General features: G+C 30.2%; 3 protein-coding genes across 6 annotated transcripts; 2 read left to right on the top strand and 1 right to left on the bottom strand.

The window, feature by feature from the left end:
* Window positions 1-1,457: 1,457 nt before the first annotated feature.
* LOC145024495 (uncharacterized) lies at window positions 1,458-4,089 on the top strand. The gene is made up of 6 exons (XM_078976762.1): window positions 1,458-1,890; window positions 1,975-2,070; window positions 2,170-2,206; window positions 2,548-2,682; window positions 3,440-3,541; window positions 3,681-4,089. Exons 1-6 carry the CDS (start codon window positions 1,477-1,479, stop codon window positions 3,794-3,796), a joined length of 900 nt encoding a protein of 299 aa, XP_078832888.1. The 5' UTR covers window positions 1,458-1,476; the 3' UTR covers window positions 3,797-4,089.
* Window positions 4,090-4,250: 161 nt separating this feature from the next.
* LOC145025370 (SNARE-like superfamily protein) lies at window positions 4,251-7,007 on the bottom strand. 2 transcript variants are annotated; one of them, XM_078976783.1, is made up of 6 exons: window positions 6,845-7,007; window positions 5,359-5,439; window positions 5,069-5,182; window positions 4,851-4,930; window positions 4,627-4,751; window positions 4,251-4,492 (listed from the first exon to the last, which is right to left on the bottom strand). In XM_078976783.1, exons 2-6 carry the CDS (start codon window positions 5,409-5,411, stop codon window positions 4,421-4,423), a joined length of 444 nt encoding a protein of 147 aa, XP_078832909.1. In that variant the 5' UTR covers window positions 5,412-5,439; window positions 6,845-7,007; the 3' UTR covers window positions 4,251-4,420. The 2 variants fall into 2 exon arrangements, with proteins under 2 accessions (XP_078832909.1, XP_078832902.1); XM_078976776.1 differs by having other exon boundaries at window positions 5,359-5,444; window positions 6,845-7,006.
* Window positions 7,008-9,368: 2,361 nt separating this feature from the next.
* LOC145020634 (pyridoxin (pyrodoxamine) 5'-phosphate oxidase) lies at window positions 9,369-14,003 on the top strand. 3 transcript variants are annotated; one of them, XM_078976738.1, is made up of 15 exons: window positions 9,369-9,588; window positions 9,730-9,894; window positions 10,115-10,153; window positions 10,235-10,402; window positions 10,479-10,584; window positions 10,761-10,927; window positions 11,072-11,314; window positions 11,450-11,538; window positions 11,676-11,726; window positions 11,842-11,932; window positions 12,036-12,140; window positions 12,219-12,289; window positions 12,373-12,468; window positions 12,969-13,059; window positions 13,826-14,003. In XM_078976738.1, exons 1-14 carry the CDS (start codon window positions 9,448-9,450, stop codon window positions 13,021-13,023), a joined length of 1,587 nt encoding a protein of 528 aa, XP_078832864.1. In that variant the 5' UTR covers window positions 9,369-9,447; the 3' UTR covers window positions 13,024-13,059; window positions 13,826-14,003. The 3 variants fall into 3 exon arrangements, with proteins under 3 accessions (XP_078832864.1, XP_078832858.1, XP_078832872.1); XM_078976732.1 differs by having other exon boundaries at window positions 9,700-9,894; XM_078976746.1 differs by having other exon boundaries at window positions 9,468-9,588; window positions 9,723-9,894.
* Window positions 14,004-15,577: the final 1,574 nt, after the last annotated feature.

Genomic DNA, 15,577 nt, shown 5'->3' with positions numbered 1-15,577 from the left:
GCATATCACACCCTCACTATTTGTAAACAATTTGAAAAATCAGTGGCTTCTTTTAAATTGTTAAATGTTAATATTTTGAATTTAAAACAATAATAAAATGTGAAATGACCATATACAAAGTTAGAATATACAAAAACACATTCATGATTTTAATGCTTAAAGCATTATTATCCGCTCAACCTTCACCTTTATAAAATGTCTTTAATATTTTTTATTTAAATGTATTTATATGTATTATTAACAACATTAATAATAAAAAATTTAAAAAATAATATACTTATATATTTTTAATATAACAACAACAACAACAACAATAATAATAATAATAATAATAATAATAAGGTTTTTGTTTGCAGAAAAAACCTAATATTTTTTGTTTTTGCAGAAAAGTCCAAATATTTTCGATCAATTTATGAAATATTCACAAATAATTTGTTACCGGTTCCAACCAGTCAAAAAGGGTCAAAATACAAACTTTTACCGGTTTTTAGGATTTTTTCGTAAACAAAAATTAATTTATGACTAAAACATAAATCGGGCCAAAATTTTAGGACTTTATTGGAGATTTCCGATCGAGCTCTATTGGATGTTGATTATAAGTTTCAAGAAGTGTCGGCAGTGATATGTGGTGGTGTAGGGGTTGAGAAAGAAGATATGGAAGAAAGAGGTGACAAATTATATATATATATATATATATATATATATATATATATATATATATATATATATATAGAGAGAGAGAGAGAGAGAGAGAGAGAGAAGCGGTGGTTTTCGGTGGTGGTCGACAGTGGATAGTTCAACAGTAGTGGACGATGGTCTCCGGTGGCGGTTATATGAGATGTCCAAGGTTGTTCGAAAGTTCTTGAAAGATAAATAAATATGAGAGAAAGAGTTATTTGAGTACTCTTTGGGCGATATATTACATTTAAAAGAATAAAAGAAATAATAATAAAGTGAAAATTAAATGAAAATGGCATAAAAAAAAATGCAATATAGTCGTTTTATGTTTGTAGGGACGAAGTGTGCACCTTTTTCACAAAATAAAGAACGGTCCAAGTGAACTTTTGAAAATAAAATCTAAATCTAAATTTTAGCACCAACACAAATGGAAGGTGTTCGTAAATATTATTTCAAATACATATAAGAATATAAAATAGTTTTTTTGATATGATAAAATAAAATTAAAAAGAAATGGAAAATGAAATGAATAATAAAAGGTAATGGACTAAGCCATTATCATATTTAGATTGGCATGAAGGAATAGAACGATCCATTTAAGCATGTTATGTACAATTTGAAAACGAATTGAAAAAAAGTTTATGAATAAAGAAAAAAAAAATGTTATCTTATATATATATATATATATATATATATATATATATATATATATATATATATATATATATATATATATATATATATATATATATATATATATATATTTGACCAAAGTCAAAGCACAAACTCAATGAAACAATGCACCTGATAGTGCCCCCAATTTCCAACGTCACCCCCCTCGTGATTAACAAATCTCGAGTCAAACTTCAACACGCCACTTTAAGCTCCATTTATAACCTCCAGAATCCTCCTTATATATGCTCCAATCTCACAGGAACCATTCACAACCTCAGAAGCAATCGAGCTGTGCTCGAGAAAACCATGGGAAGTGAAGGTGCTGATCTGTTTGTGAAGCGAAAACCAAGGATCCTTTGCCTCCATGGATTCCGAACAAGCGGAGAAATCTTCAAAACTCAACTGAAGAAATGGCCGGAATCGGTTCATGAAAAGGTCCAGTTCTTCTTCCCTGATGCGCCGTTTCCATGTAATGGTAAATCTGAGGTCGAAGGGATTTTTGACCCGCCTTATTACGAATGGTTCCAATTCAATAAGGTTGGATTATCTCATATCTATTCGCAATAGTTCTATTTCCAACCAATTTTAGGGATTTTGATTTTTATTCTGAAACAACTACAGGATTTTACGGAGTATGAGAATTTCGATAAGTGTCTTGAACATATCGAAGATTTAATGATTAAGCATGAGATCGATGGTTTGATGGGATTCTCGCAGGTTTTCATGTTGATCTATATAAATTTTTTTTTTTTTTTTTTTCCAAATACAATTTGATGATTGTAAATCGAATTGATTCTGTTCTGTGTATTTATTTAGGGTGCAATTTTGTCAGCTGCCTTGCCAGGACTGCAAGCTAAGGCATGTTCTTTTCTCCATAACCAACACTTTTGCTAAGAACCATGACCAATGCATAACGTACAAACGTTAATGCACATATTGTTTGTTTGTTGCAATTGTTAATTTAGTTGTTAAAGATTTAATGAAGTCGTAGGATCAAGTTTGTAACAATAATGACAACTAACATTCCTTATTGGAAATTAACATTAAGTAATGTTGTTGTCTATGTAATTTCCTCAGCAGGTTCACTTAATCAAAATCAGACATCAAATATAATTATATATTTCTGAGGATTTGGTATCAAATGTAATTATATATTACTGACAATTTGGTGGTTTTTAAATTAAATAAATATACATCAGGGATTGGCATTGACGAGGGTACCAAAGATTAGATTTGTGATAATAGTCTCAGGGGCAAAATTGAAAAATCAAACATGGGCTGACAAGGCATATTCGATCCCCATACAATGTCCTTCTCTCCATTTTTTAGGTACTCTTTTTGGCCTCTTTCCATGTGTTTGGTTTTTGGTGACAAGGCATATTAGATTTGTGATGCTATTTTGTTATATTATGATTGGTTTTTGGTTTTAAAATTTTTCAAATTCAGTTTTTGACTTGATTCTTGGTCTAGGGGCTGTTATTTTCTCATAAGTTAGGGTTATGTGGTAGAATAGATAATGATGTATGTTTAAATAAAATGTTATATACATAAAGACAAATAGGTAAATAGGTTAAGAGTTGATGTATTAATACATTAAATCTTTTTTTTTTTTTTAGCTATGTCCATTTTATTTAAGAATAAACGTCCGATGCATAATAACATTATTAACATCAAATGATAAAGCGTTTATTTTGAATAATATTTTAAATTTAACATGTAAAGTTATTAATGGAAATAATATTTTTTGTTGTAGGGAAATATGATTACCTATAAGATGTTTGTAGGTTTTATTTGAATATTCAAAATTGCATTAGAATCTTTGGAATCTTTTAAAATATATGGACGCTATTTCAACATGTAGACAACTCTTCTTGTCCACAAAACTTACCAAACCCAATAATGACATAATAAATGATGATGCATATTTTCCACATGTTAGTCCCTCATTATTATTGCATTTTTGCATTTTTTTTTTTGAAAAACACTCATTATAAAACATTGGACATCCACATCAACTAGAAAAACCTTTTCTTTTTAGAAAAAATATGATTTGGAGTATCTTTATAGTATTATTATTTTATGTCAGGGGAAGCGGATTTTTTAAAACCATATGGACTTGAACTTTTAAAATCAGTTGAAGATCCCATAGTGATTCATCATCCTAAAGGCCATACCATTCCAAGATTCGGTAAATCTTTTACTATTTATTATTCTTATTTTTTTTTAATAATTTAATATCACATAATTATTTTTTAAAACACATATTTGTTTGATCTCTCTCTCTCTCTCTCTCTCTCTCTCTCTCTCTCTCTCTCATATAATTTCAGATGAAGAAGGGTTGGAGAAAATGTTGAAATTTATTGATAGAGTTGAAAAGATTGTTTCTAACAAGGAAGATGATGTAGTCACACCTTCGGATGAAGAATCAACAATTGCTGCATAAATTTGTGATGATAATGGTATGGTTGTCACTAATATATAACTTGTGAAACCATATGATATGATATGATGCTTATTTATTATATAACGATAGATTTGAATAATTATTTATTGAAAATTCTATAGCAAACATCAGCATACGAGTTGTAAAAATGTTGGATGTTATTCTATATATATGTAACCGAGTATAGTTGTCCCCCTAGAATATGACATAATATACTGTTAAAACTAATAAATACCGTGACATTTGCCTTTAGTATGTAAAGATAAAATGGTTATTTAGTCATATTCAAACTTCTTTTTCCTCGCAATTCCTTGGTGTAAAGTAATATTTGTAAACATTTTACAACTTTGGGAGTAAATTAAGTTGTTATATTTATCATTTATGGGTAGAAAATTATGTACAGAGACTATGTTAGTAGCGGAAATGAAGTATGTTGTTACCTAGGATAATCCCATTTGAAATCCATATATAATATATGATGATGCGTAAATGAGAAGAATATATGGTAAAGAAGCAACATTAGAATTCAGAAGCAAAAGAAGACGACAACAACTACGAAATGTAACATCATAACAAACAAAACTCCATAACAGCCACCCACCAATCACCAATCAACAAGTTCCATCAAAACTCAGTCGGAGGCTTCAACCTTATCAGCCTTTTGATTCTATCTTTGTCCGTGTTCTCCAGCAACCCCTTTATAACAAATCCATAACATCAGTATAATCAATAAACAAAGTAAATGTATTTTAGTTTATTGTACACAAAATTTTTTATATCTTTTTAAAACCAATATATATAGAGTAAAAAAGGATGGGAGGGGAGGGTACCTTCCATACAATTTCATCAAGGCATAAGCAAATCCTACCATACTTGTCCAGGAAAAGGCGCTCTGTTGGAGGCTTCCCACATACATCCTTTATGGCTGATGTAACAACAAATATTGCTTCTGACACTTCCAAAAAAAAATCCAACATTAACAGCTTCAAAATCTAAGAAGTAATAAGAGGCTCGAGTAAAAGTTTATGTAAAAGAAATTAATTTGTATGCTTACAAGCGAGTTCATCATACTCATCCTTGCCAACAAGATAGATGCTGACGTGTCCAAGCACTGTGTAGACAATATATACAGACCTGAAAAGCCAATGCCAAAACATACATACTACTTTTAGGCTTAGGTGTTTTTCTTTTTGACTTAATGCATGTAGAATGCATGAGAATTTAACACATGACATGTAGGATACAGAATGAATGAATCCCCTACTGACTTACTTGTGGCATGCGACAAGAAGTTCTTCATTTTTGACACCTTTAAGGTTGTCTGCTCCAAGTTTGACCAAGAAGGACCGCCAATGCAACCGTTCTTCACCCGGAACACCGTTGAATCTGCAACGCATTCATAATCATATGTGAAGTTTGTATAAAAATATAAATGGATCAAAATAGTACTAGATTTTGCAATTTATATTGGAAGGAGTTTCCTTTCATAAACACCAAAAAGCCCCTTAGAGAGCATATGAATAATGAAATGGTGGTTTGGGAGAGAAAGGGTTTGAAGGTACCGTTCAACGAGGATATTGCCCTCAGAGTTGGCGATCAGCACAGCCAGCAACATCTTCTTTCTGTCTTGTATTAACAACCTACTTTGCTTTTTTTTTTTTTTTTGAGGGGGATAAAAATAAATGAGATTGATCGGATTTCAATACAATGATGTACAAACTCTGGAGAAAGATTATAAATTGTTCATCAACCAGAGAATCATTATTTTAGAATTGTATCGTCTTTCTTGGAACATCAAGAAAAAATATATAGCCTTTTTAGTAGTTCAACATCACAGATATATAGAAATAGAACTACATGTTATGTGAAATTTTTTATTTATAGAAAGATTTTCAAGTTCGCTACAATCAAGTCACTATTTTTCTTTTATAAGGTACATGATAGTTTTACAATCAATCACTGGCAGATTATCTTGCAAATGCATATTATAAACATAAAGATCATGTATAAGGGATGAAACTTCAAGTCTTGAAGTATGATAACACCAAGAAATACACAGCACTGAAGAAAATGCACAACAGATGTTCTTTTCTGGCATAATCATGTAGGCAAACATGCAATGATTTTAGATACTATTTCCCATGTCTTAATTCCTAAATAGTATACACTTTTAGTTTCTAAAATTCAAATTCTGTACCTTACTAAGTAAACAGAAAAAACATATATTCAGTTTTGTTATGTGAAAACTCAAAACATTCTCAATTCTCCCACTTATTCTATGTTTAATGTACGTATTTACTTTTCTTATAATTGGGAATATTCGTGTCAGTTTTGAAGCCTAAAAGTCAGTTCTCATCTATCTGAGATTCGATGATTAAATCTGCAATCTTTTGCAAAACAAAGAAGAGAAAAGATGTCTGCCAACATGTATGGAACATTCCTAAACCAGTTTGATGGATTTTTTCGGCCAAATCTGGCTAGTTCTATTCACAGTTTCTACTGTAATCCAGCCACAACAGTAATGCACACTGCTCAATGGCAACTACATAAAATGAATCAGAAGAATTGCAACTGGTCATTTGGCGAATTACCAGTTCATAGGCTCCCAAATTCACCACCAAATCTTGTGGAAAGCCAACAGTTATTCATGAATCTATACAAAGACCAACATTTACTATCACCTTATTATATAATTGCTTGGAAGAAAATGTGAATTGACAAACATTATCTCCTTCACTTTATCATAGATTACTTTACGAATATGAAAATCACGATTCAATCTCCAGAAAACCCAAAAAAAACTGAATTTGGATCTAGAAAATCGATACCAAATTGCAATCGGGAAAAACTATGATTTAATGATAATATGAAATCTGAAGTTAAGGAATTATCATTGATCATCTTCCTAGCTCCCTCTTTGATGTCGGATAGTAAGTCATAATCATAATCAATGATTTATCCATACGACAAGAATCACATCAATAAACCAGTAATAAGACAAATTTTAGAAAATCGGATCAACATAATAGAACTAGGGTTTCGCAGTACCTGAAGCAGTAGATGACCGACGATCGACGAGAAAGAACGACCACGAAAAGAGGAATCCTACAGCAAACCAAAGTCTGAAAGCATTTTCAAAAAGAAAACGATATGTTGTGTAATACTCGCAGGGGGTGTTCAGGGAAAAAAAAAAAAAAAAGGTGCTTCTTTATTAATTCCTCGGCAATAATCAAATTTATGTGTGTATGGATTAGAGTGTTTGAAAATCAGTTTTTTAGTGCGTAACTCGAATAAGCTGATTTTTGGGAATGTTTGTTGCTTATTTGTCATTTTACTTACATATAAACTGTTTTTTTTTTGTCAAACATTTAAAAAAAAATACTAATAAGCTAAAAACTATTTATCCGAACATCCTGTAATCTCCCTGTGTTTAACTATGGGAAATGAACTAAAATTACCATTCTTTAGACAAAAGAGTACATGTACATTATTATTTTTAATAAACAATAATTTTGAAATAAGATATATCAAGGTTGTTAAGATTGAGATTTTATATATGATTTTTTTCCGTTTTATAATATTGTGATCGTAAAATTGAATCAGATACAAAAAAACATTTTAAAACATAAAAACACATATTCATCCATCAGTTAACCATTTAGTTAAAAATAAATATTTTAAATCATAAAAAATAATATGTTATTTAATGATAAATAATTTAAAATGGGTATTCTGTGTAGTGAGTAAAAAAATAGTTGAATTTAAAAAAAATATATTATCAATCCTACAATCTTATGATTAAATCCTACCGAAAAACGATCCAAGTAAGATTGAAACCGATTTATGTAAATGAGATTATAGGAATCGTACAATCTTACGATCAGGATTGCGATTTTAACAACCATGACATATATTCTTAGAATTTCAAAAATAATAATAATAATAATAATAATAATAATAATAATAATAATAATAATAATAATAATAATAACAACAACTAGGAAATTATAATAAAAAGATAACTTTGGAATTAGAAAATAAATAAAAATCGGATGAATTATACTAGAATTTCGAAAGAAAAAACTTTGTTTTTCCCTTTAAATCCAATAAAAAGTTATACAAACGCGATAATTGATAAGTATTTACGATATAAGAGCTTAAATTCATAAATTCATATATCTGATAGGAAAACGGTGACATTTAAATGATTTGAAATAAATATTTCAGACATATATTGAGAGATTTCTTTGGAAAAAATTAGAAATTATTTTTAAAAAAAAATATAAAATGACTATTTTTATAAAAAGGTCAATTTATAAGGTAATAAGGGTTAGTTTAATGTTTGTAAAAAGAAAAGGACTATTTACACTTATGTTGAGAGGTCTATGAGATTTCATTTTGAATTTCATAAGAACTTTTATGCAAAATGATTTATTGATTTATAGTGATAAAAAATAAGATTTAAAAAAAAATATTTGTATTAGTTTTTGTGATAAGAAAAATCAACAAATCAATAGGTTGTTTTTTTAAAATGTTTGCCTTAGCTTATATATATATATATATATATATATATATATATATATATATATATATATATATATATATATATATATTAAGAGGTGTTTGTCTCTTACAACCCAAAAAGTTATAAAAAATTATAAACACTTAAAAATTTGAACTTATTGAAATCTTGAAAGGTATGCGAAGTTATTTTAAAAGTCATTTTCATATTGTAATTTTTTTTTTAACTTATTAACTTTTCAAAAAAATCAATAAATTGTTTTTAAATGAATTTCAAACACCATTTTAGTATAACTATTACTATGTGATTCAGAACAATGAGTAGTGGTTATGTAATTCGGTGATTCAAAATAATTATTAATCAAGTAATCTACAAGTTAGTGCCCTCTTAGGATTAACCTATGGTATGAAATTAAAACTGATATTAGTGATTTTCCAATAAGAACGATGCTTATACAATCTTACTACTTTACGCTTGGGTATTATGTTGTTTGTAACCAAGAACTCAGTGAACGAGAGGGGAATTGAAACATGGAGCAACATAAGATTTAAAAGTTGGATCAGTAATTTCTAAAAAAAAATTCTTCATATTAAATACGTTTACAACATACAGAAAGAGAGAAAGATGAAAGTCTTTGTTTTTTTTTTTTTTTTTTGAATTAATTCACTTATATTATCTTTTGAATTTCTTTTACAACATACAAAGAGGTTAAAATAGGAAAGAACCTATAGTGGTTATGGTCTTTGCGAGCATGCAGACTTGTGTAATCTTCGTGGCCTTCATGCTCGGGTTATCAAACACCAATTTGGTCTAGGGTTATGGGATCGGATCGTATGCGATCTCACGATCTTCTCGTCCCAAATACCAAAATACAATTCACACAAGATCTGGATCAATTTATCCAGGAAGATCGTGATTTATCAAGTTTAAGCACTTATATTATAGAATTTTATTTTATTTTATTTAAAAAAAAAAATCTTAGCAACCCTTTTAAAACGGGCACTATGTTGGACCAAAACAACCTTATCCTACAATACAAGTCGTTAACCATATACCAAAATTCATGAACAAAAAGCCCACGCCATATCTCTCTATGCAAGAAACCATAGGAACTTTCCACCGTTAAAAAATGCTGCCATTGTTAGGCAAAACCAAGACCATGATATTGACGTACTCTTCTTCTTTCATCACCCATTTACTTGCACTCCCTCCAACTTCCGCTTCTACTTCTACTCGACCCGTATCTTCCCTTCTTCATCGATCTCCTCAGGTAAACAAAACCCTGTCTATATACCCTTTTCACTTTATAATAATCCGTATCGACGCCGTTTCATCGTTGGGCAATTTCTGTAATTTGTATGACATTGAATTAGTGATTTAGGGTTTTTTTGGTTCGATTTTGAGGTACAAGTTGCGCGGTTATTGCTCTTCGAGAGTGAATAGAGGAGAATTTATGGCTAGCAACATCAAAGTGGTTCAAAATCCCGACTCAATTTCGTATTTGAATCAACGAGAAGCTGCTGAAGTTGATGAGATTCTTATGGGTCCTCTTGGATTTAGCGTCGACCAGCTCATGGTTAGTGGTTTTAGAGTGCATTTACTATCCGGGATCCAAATTTTCGTTATGTTACAACATAATATGTTTAACGAAATAAGGGCAACCCCTCGTCACAATGGCTCTTTGTGTCCACTTTCTTCTGTACAATTGCAAAGAGACTGTTAGAGGGTGGCCCTAAATATGGCTTACCAGTGAGAACTATTTCTGTTATGTTTTTGTTGATATATCATATTTGCAGGAATTGGCTGGTTTGAGCGTTGCTACAGCAATCGCCGAGGTGAGTTATGGTGTTATCACATAAGAGCCTTTGGCTCAGTTTGTTAAATCAAGAACATCTTATTGATTATCTTTCTAACAGGTATACAATCTTAAGGATTACAATCGTGTATTGACAATATGTGGCCCAGGGAACAATGGTGGGGATGGTCTTGTAGTTGCTCGTCATTTGTATCACTTTGGATATAAACCGTTTGTTTGTTATCCAAAACGAACTGCAAAGCCTCTTTATACAGGTCTGGTGACTCAGGTAGAGTTGAAACTCGAACTTTCTAGAAAGGTGTATTGATCTATTTTGTCTAAATGGTTATTTGGTATCTTTCCAGCTAGAATCATTGGGTATTCCTTTCCTATCAGTGGATGATCTTCCTATGAACTTATCAGAGGACTTCAACATTCTAGTCGATGCCATGTTTGGCTTTTCATTCCATGGTAAATCATCTTCTTGTACCCCAATCTTTACTTCATTATTGGCTTTTCAAAGAACAATGCTGTAATGATAAGAAATGAAACTAGATGCAGCATGTTATAATACACAAATAAATGAAATCACATTGCTATATTTTGCATTTAACCCGTTTTGTGTATTTTTCTATCATCTTTTTCAGGGACACCAAGGGCACCATTTGATGATCTGATTCAACGGTTGGTGAATCTACAAAATTACAATGAAATAAATAAAAAACCATCTGTGATTGCCTCTATAGACATCCCATCTGGATGGCATGTGGAAGAAGGGGATACAAATGGTGATGGAATCAAACCTGACATGTTGGTATGTTCTCATTCATATACAGCATGCATTTTTTTTAGTGAATACAAAAAGTTAAACATTTTTTGAAAACTGAAAATTATAATATATATATATATATATATATATATATATATATATATATATATATATATATATATATTTCAGGTTTCTTTAACTGCCCCTAAGCTGTGTGCCAAGAAGTTTTGTGGTTCCCATCATTTCTTAGGTGGGAGGTTTGTTCCACCTTCCATTGTTGACAAGTTTAACCTTCATCTTCCATCATATCCTGGAAGTTGTATGTGTGTTAGAATTGGAAAGGCCCCACAAATTGACATATCATCAATGAGAGAAAATTATATTTCTCCTGAGTTTAGAGAAGAGGAGGTGGACCCCGACCCCTTTCTTCAGGTACAACCACTGCATAATTAATTTTGATATCTTTGAAGTAGTGTTATTGAATGTATTTTATCAATGTTTTCACACAATGAACAGACTTATAAAACAGTGGAAAACTAATTTTAATGTTAATATTAATATCCACAGTTCCAGAAGTGGTTTGATGATGTAATGGCTGCTGGTTTGAAGGAACCTAATGCAATGGCATTGTGCACTGCTGGCAAAGATGGCAAACCGTAAGTATCTGCTTCTAAATATCTAATGAAAATGAGATGCTTGACTTTGGACATAGTATTTGTCAAATACCCTTCAGTAAACACAAAATGAATTTGAATGTTAATGGACACTGACATTGGTTTTGTGATGGATGCAGTTCATCACGAATGGTGTTGCTGAAAGGATTTGATAAAGACGGTTTTGTATGGTTAGTGATATTAATCTGTTGTAATACAAGCATTAACAATATTATTACACCAATGTACATTTTTTTTTAAAAAAAAAAAAAAAAAATCATGTCCATTGTAATGTTTATTATTTAGGTACACGAATTATGGAAGCCGAAAAGCCAAGGATTTATCTGAGAATGCTAATGCATCACTTCTATTCTATTGGGATGGATTGAATCGCCAGGTCAGCTTAATATGATAAGCAATTTAAAGCCAGTTTCTTTTATTTAAAATATCTGGATAAATGATGCTTAAAAAGAAAAATGATGGAATTCTTTGTTTTTCAGGTGCGAATAGAAGGTTCTGTGCAGAAGGTTTCTGAAGAAGAATCTGAACATTACTTCCATAGTCGCCCTAGAGGAAGTCAGATTGGTGCAATAGCCAGCAAACAGGTTTTTTATTTTCTGTTTAACTTTTTATTTTTTACTTGTTACACCCAGTTAAAGTCTTTTTTTTTTTTTTTTTCTCAGAGCACTGTAATTCCAGGACGCGATTTTCTCCATCAAGAGTATAAAGATTTGGAAGCAAAGTTCTCTGATGGGTTAGTGATTTATATATCTGGATTTCAAGTGTTGTAAGACTCATTTTTTATGCTTTAAATTTTGTTTTTTTGATTTTTCTCAGAGCTTTAATCCCAAAACCAGAATATTGGGGTGGGTACAGACTTAAACCTGAGTTTTTTGAGTTTTGGCAAGGACAGACATCCAGGTTGCATGATAGGTAATACTCATTCAGACCTTTAAACCAAGTATAATATTAAATCTGATATTCACTTTATTGTCAATATTCATTTCTAATCATCACTGAAGTTCTATACTTAGTTAACTTGTGAAAGTAATTAAAAATATATATATATATATATATATATATATATATATATATATATATATATATATATATAATAAAAGGTACATAAGCGTAAAAAATAGAATAAACTACATCTATAATTCTTATCAATAAGTTTTGTATTATTTAATTCTGGATATGACGGAAGTGTCAACCTCTTAAGTTAAATATAATTAGAAACCATTCAGCTATAGATTTAAATTCCTTTCTGAACCTGATCAACGTAAAGACAAAGAAAAGTAGTAGTTGTATGGTTGTTATAAGGGGTAAAATGGTCAAAGTAAACAGAAAAAAAATAAAATTCGAAGTTTACACCCATAGCCATAGCCATATAGGCATATAGGCATATTCATGTATTTTTGTTTTGGTTTCAGGTTATGTTATTTTCCTGAAGAAAGTGGATGGAAAATCAGACGTTTGGCTCCATGACTATCATTCCCTTCATCATCATTATAAAATACCAAAGTAGGCCTGGCCTTTCTTCTTCCTCATTATGAGAAATAGACTTATTATTTTTTTTTTTTTAAATAACAGAAAAGTGCATAGATAAATACTACATAATAATAATAATTCATCTAGAAATCGAATTGGGATTTAGCTTGAACTTAGGGTAAACAACATTAATAATGACCAAACCTGAACACTCGTGTTGCTGCTTTAAAGAGTAGCATCTTTTTTTTTTTTTTTTTAAAAAAAAAAATATTGTGTGATGAATAAAGGGGTTTGCTTTATTTCCTATCAAGTCAAGTAGGCAAGGAGAAGATAGGCCAAGATTTGGAGTTTTATGTTTATGGATGACCCGATTTTCTTTATATAAATATGTAGAAGAAACATGAGTGGGGGAAGGGGGAGGGTGTAGGGTCCACCCATGGGGAAAACATCCTTCCTCTCCTCTCTCCCTTTTTATAACTTCTTTCACCACTTGAACATGAGTTATGTCCCCTTACTTTTGTTTGATTGGGAGACAACACACACTCATTCCACATCAAGGGTTGGGGATGACTATCAATATTCAATAACTTCTTACTTTCTTAGTTTAAAGATTGCATGTCCCCCTCTTCTCATACTCTATGACTCAAATATTCATCCAAATTTATCCATTTATATTATTACAACATCTTACTTCGCCTTTTCTTTGTAAATATGCAAACGCATTTATATTATTACAACATCTTACCAATATGCAAACACCATGCTTCTTATTATATTCATCAATTTTTTTTCCTTTCAGATTCTAATGATACCTTTGAAGAAAGTGAAGGTATTTATTTGTCTCTTGAAACCCAATTAATATTAGGTCAGGGTTGTAATCATATCTGACATGTTTGTTTGTTTGTTTTTATCCATATTCGGAATTACTGATGGTAAAAATTAGTTAGTTCATTCTATGCAACAAATTGTTTGTTACTCATCATGTATCTTAAAATGATTTTTGTTAAAAAATAAAATAAAAGAAAATAAAGGTGTTAGAATAAATTATACAAAGAAAGATCCCTAGAAGGTGGTAGCGGGATACGATCTCTATGGTTCAACTACTTTTGGATGAGCTGTCATTTAAAATAGCTTTGTGATTTAAATAAATTTAAACTAGTTTTTATACCTTTTGGATGATGTACTATTTAAATTATGTTTTACCATTTCATTTCGTGTAATTGTAGTAATTAATATATAAGGGTACTTACGGGAACTCAGGCATTTCATGCACTATTTATTATTTTAGCACTACTTTGCTTTAGCTTTTGTTGTAAGAACTTGAAGTTTTAAAATTTATGAAATCTAGTCATCGATTACGCAAAAGTGTGCCTATTGATTCTTTCTTTTTCCTGCCACAGTGAAAATCATTTTTCCACTATGGACTAATTTTCGTCAAGTTACTCCTTATTTGAGTGGTCTTGCTACTATTGAATTAACTTATTAAAAAACTTCTCCTTATCTAAGCGATCTCACTCTTAAAGCCAATGATGTGATATATTATGAAATAAAAAGTAGGCTTTAAAGTAGAAAAGTTGGAACAATGGGCAAAAATATCGGCACCCGACTTAAAAGCTTAAAAAAATATAAGGCTTAAATACAAAGATCGATTTAGCATTTATAAAAAAATATATATATAAAAATAGTCATCTTCTAAGGTGGCATAGGTTAAAGAGATATGGGGCCCCGAAACGTACATGGTTTGTTAGGCTACAAGTATAGTATGAAAACATGTCTAGAAATAAGGGGAGGAACAAAATTTTGACAAAGCTGAGAGGGAGTAGTCACAGTGTAAGGTGTGGTTAGTGCCACCTGGCAACGTACACTTGCAACAACTCCATATCGTCAGACACATTTGGTGTGGTGAAGCCGTCGTCATGGGATAAGGATGCAGAGTTTTATAGTAAGGTATAGTACTTTTCAAAAATATTTACAAAACTATTGTAGTTTCAAACATAATTACCAAAACATTGTATTTTGGTATTTACCCCATTTAATTTAAGTGAAATATAAGTAAATATCGTGTGATTTTCTATAATTAATTTACCTACAATTTAAAGTATTTCTAGAATAAAAATTTAACTATACACAATATCTGTATTCCATTACTTTTATATATTAATTATTTTTATTATAAAAAATTGAAAAAAAAAAAAAAAACTTTATTATATTAAATTTTTGTTGTTTAAATCGTTCTTAAGTTTGCTTGATTGATTAATAAAATTACCTAAAGTTGTTAAAAACATTTTTAAGCTAAATAAAGTTACAAATACTAAAGAGATTACTATTTTTTCTTAATCAGTTTACAATACTGTAAACGTACATTTAATTTTTGACGAAATAACATATGATTTCTATTTACACCCCGAGTTCATATTTTTCTTGTCCATTGTAATCTTAATTCAATTTTAGTTTTTGTTTACGATTTTATCTGTATTTCCTTTGTTAATGGTTGCAAATCATACCCTCAAATCTGTTAATAGTAAGTGGAATTGAATTATTTGAAATGGTT

The sequence above is a fragment of the Lactuca saligna genome, chromosome 1 (assembly GCF_052625555.1).
Source record: "Lactuca saligna cultivar CGN05327 chromosome 1, ASM5262555v1, whole genome shotgun sequence".
NCBI classification, from domain to species: domain Eukaryota; kingdom Viridiplantae; phylum Streptophyta; class Magnoliopsida; order Asterales; family Asteraceae; genus Lactuca; species Lactuca saligna.
Note: the sequence above shows the minus strand (reverse complement) of the source record. Positions and strands in the feature narration are given on the sequence as shown.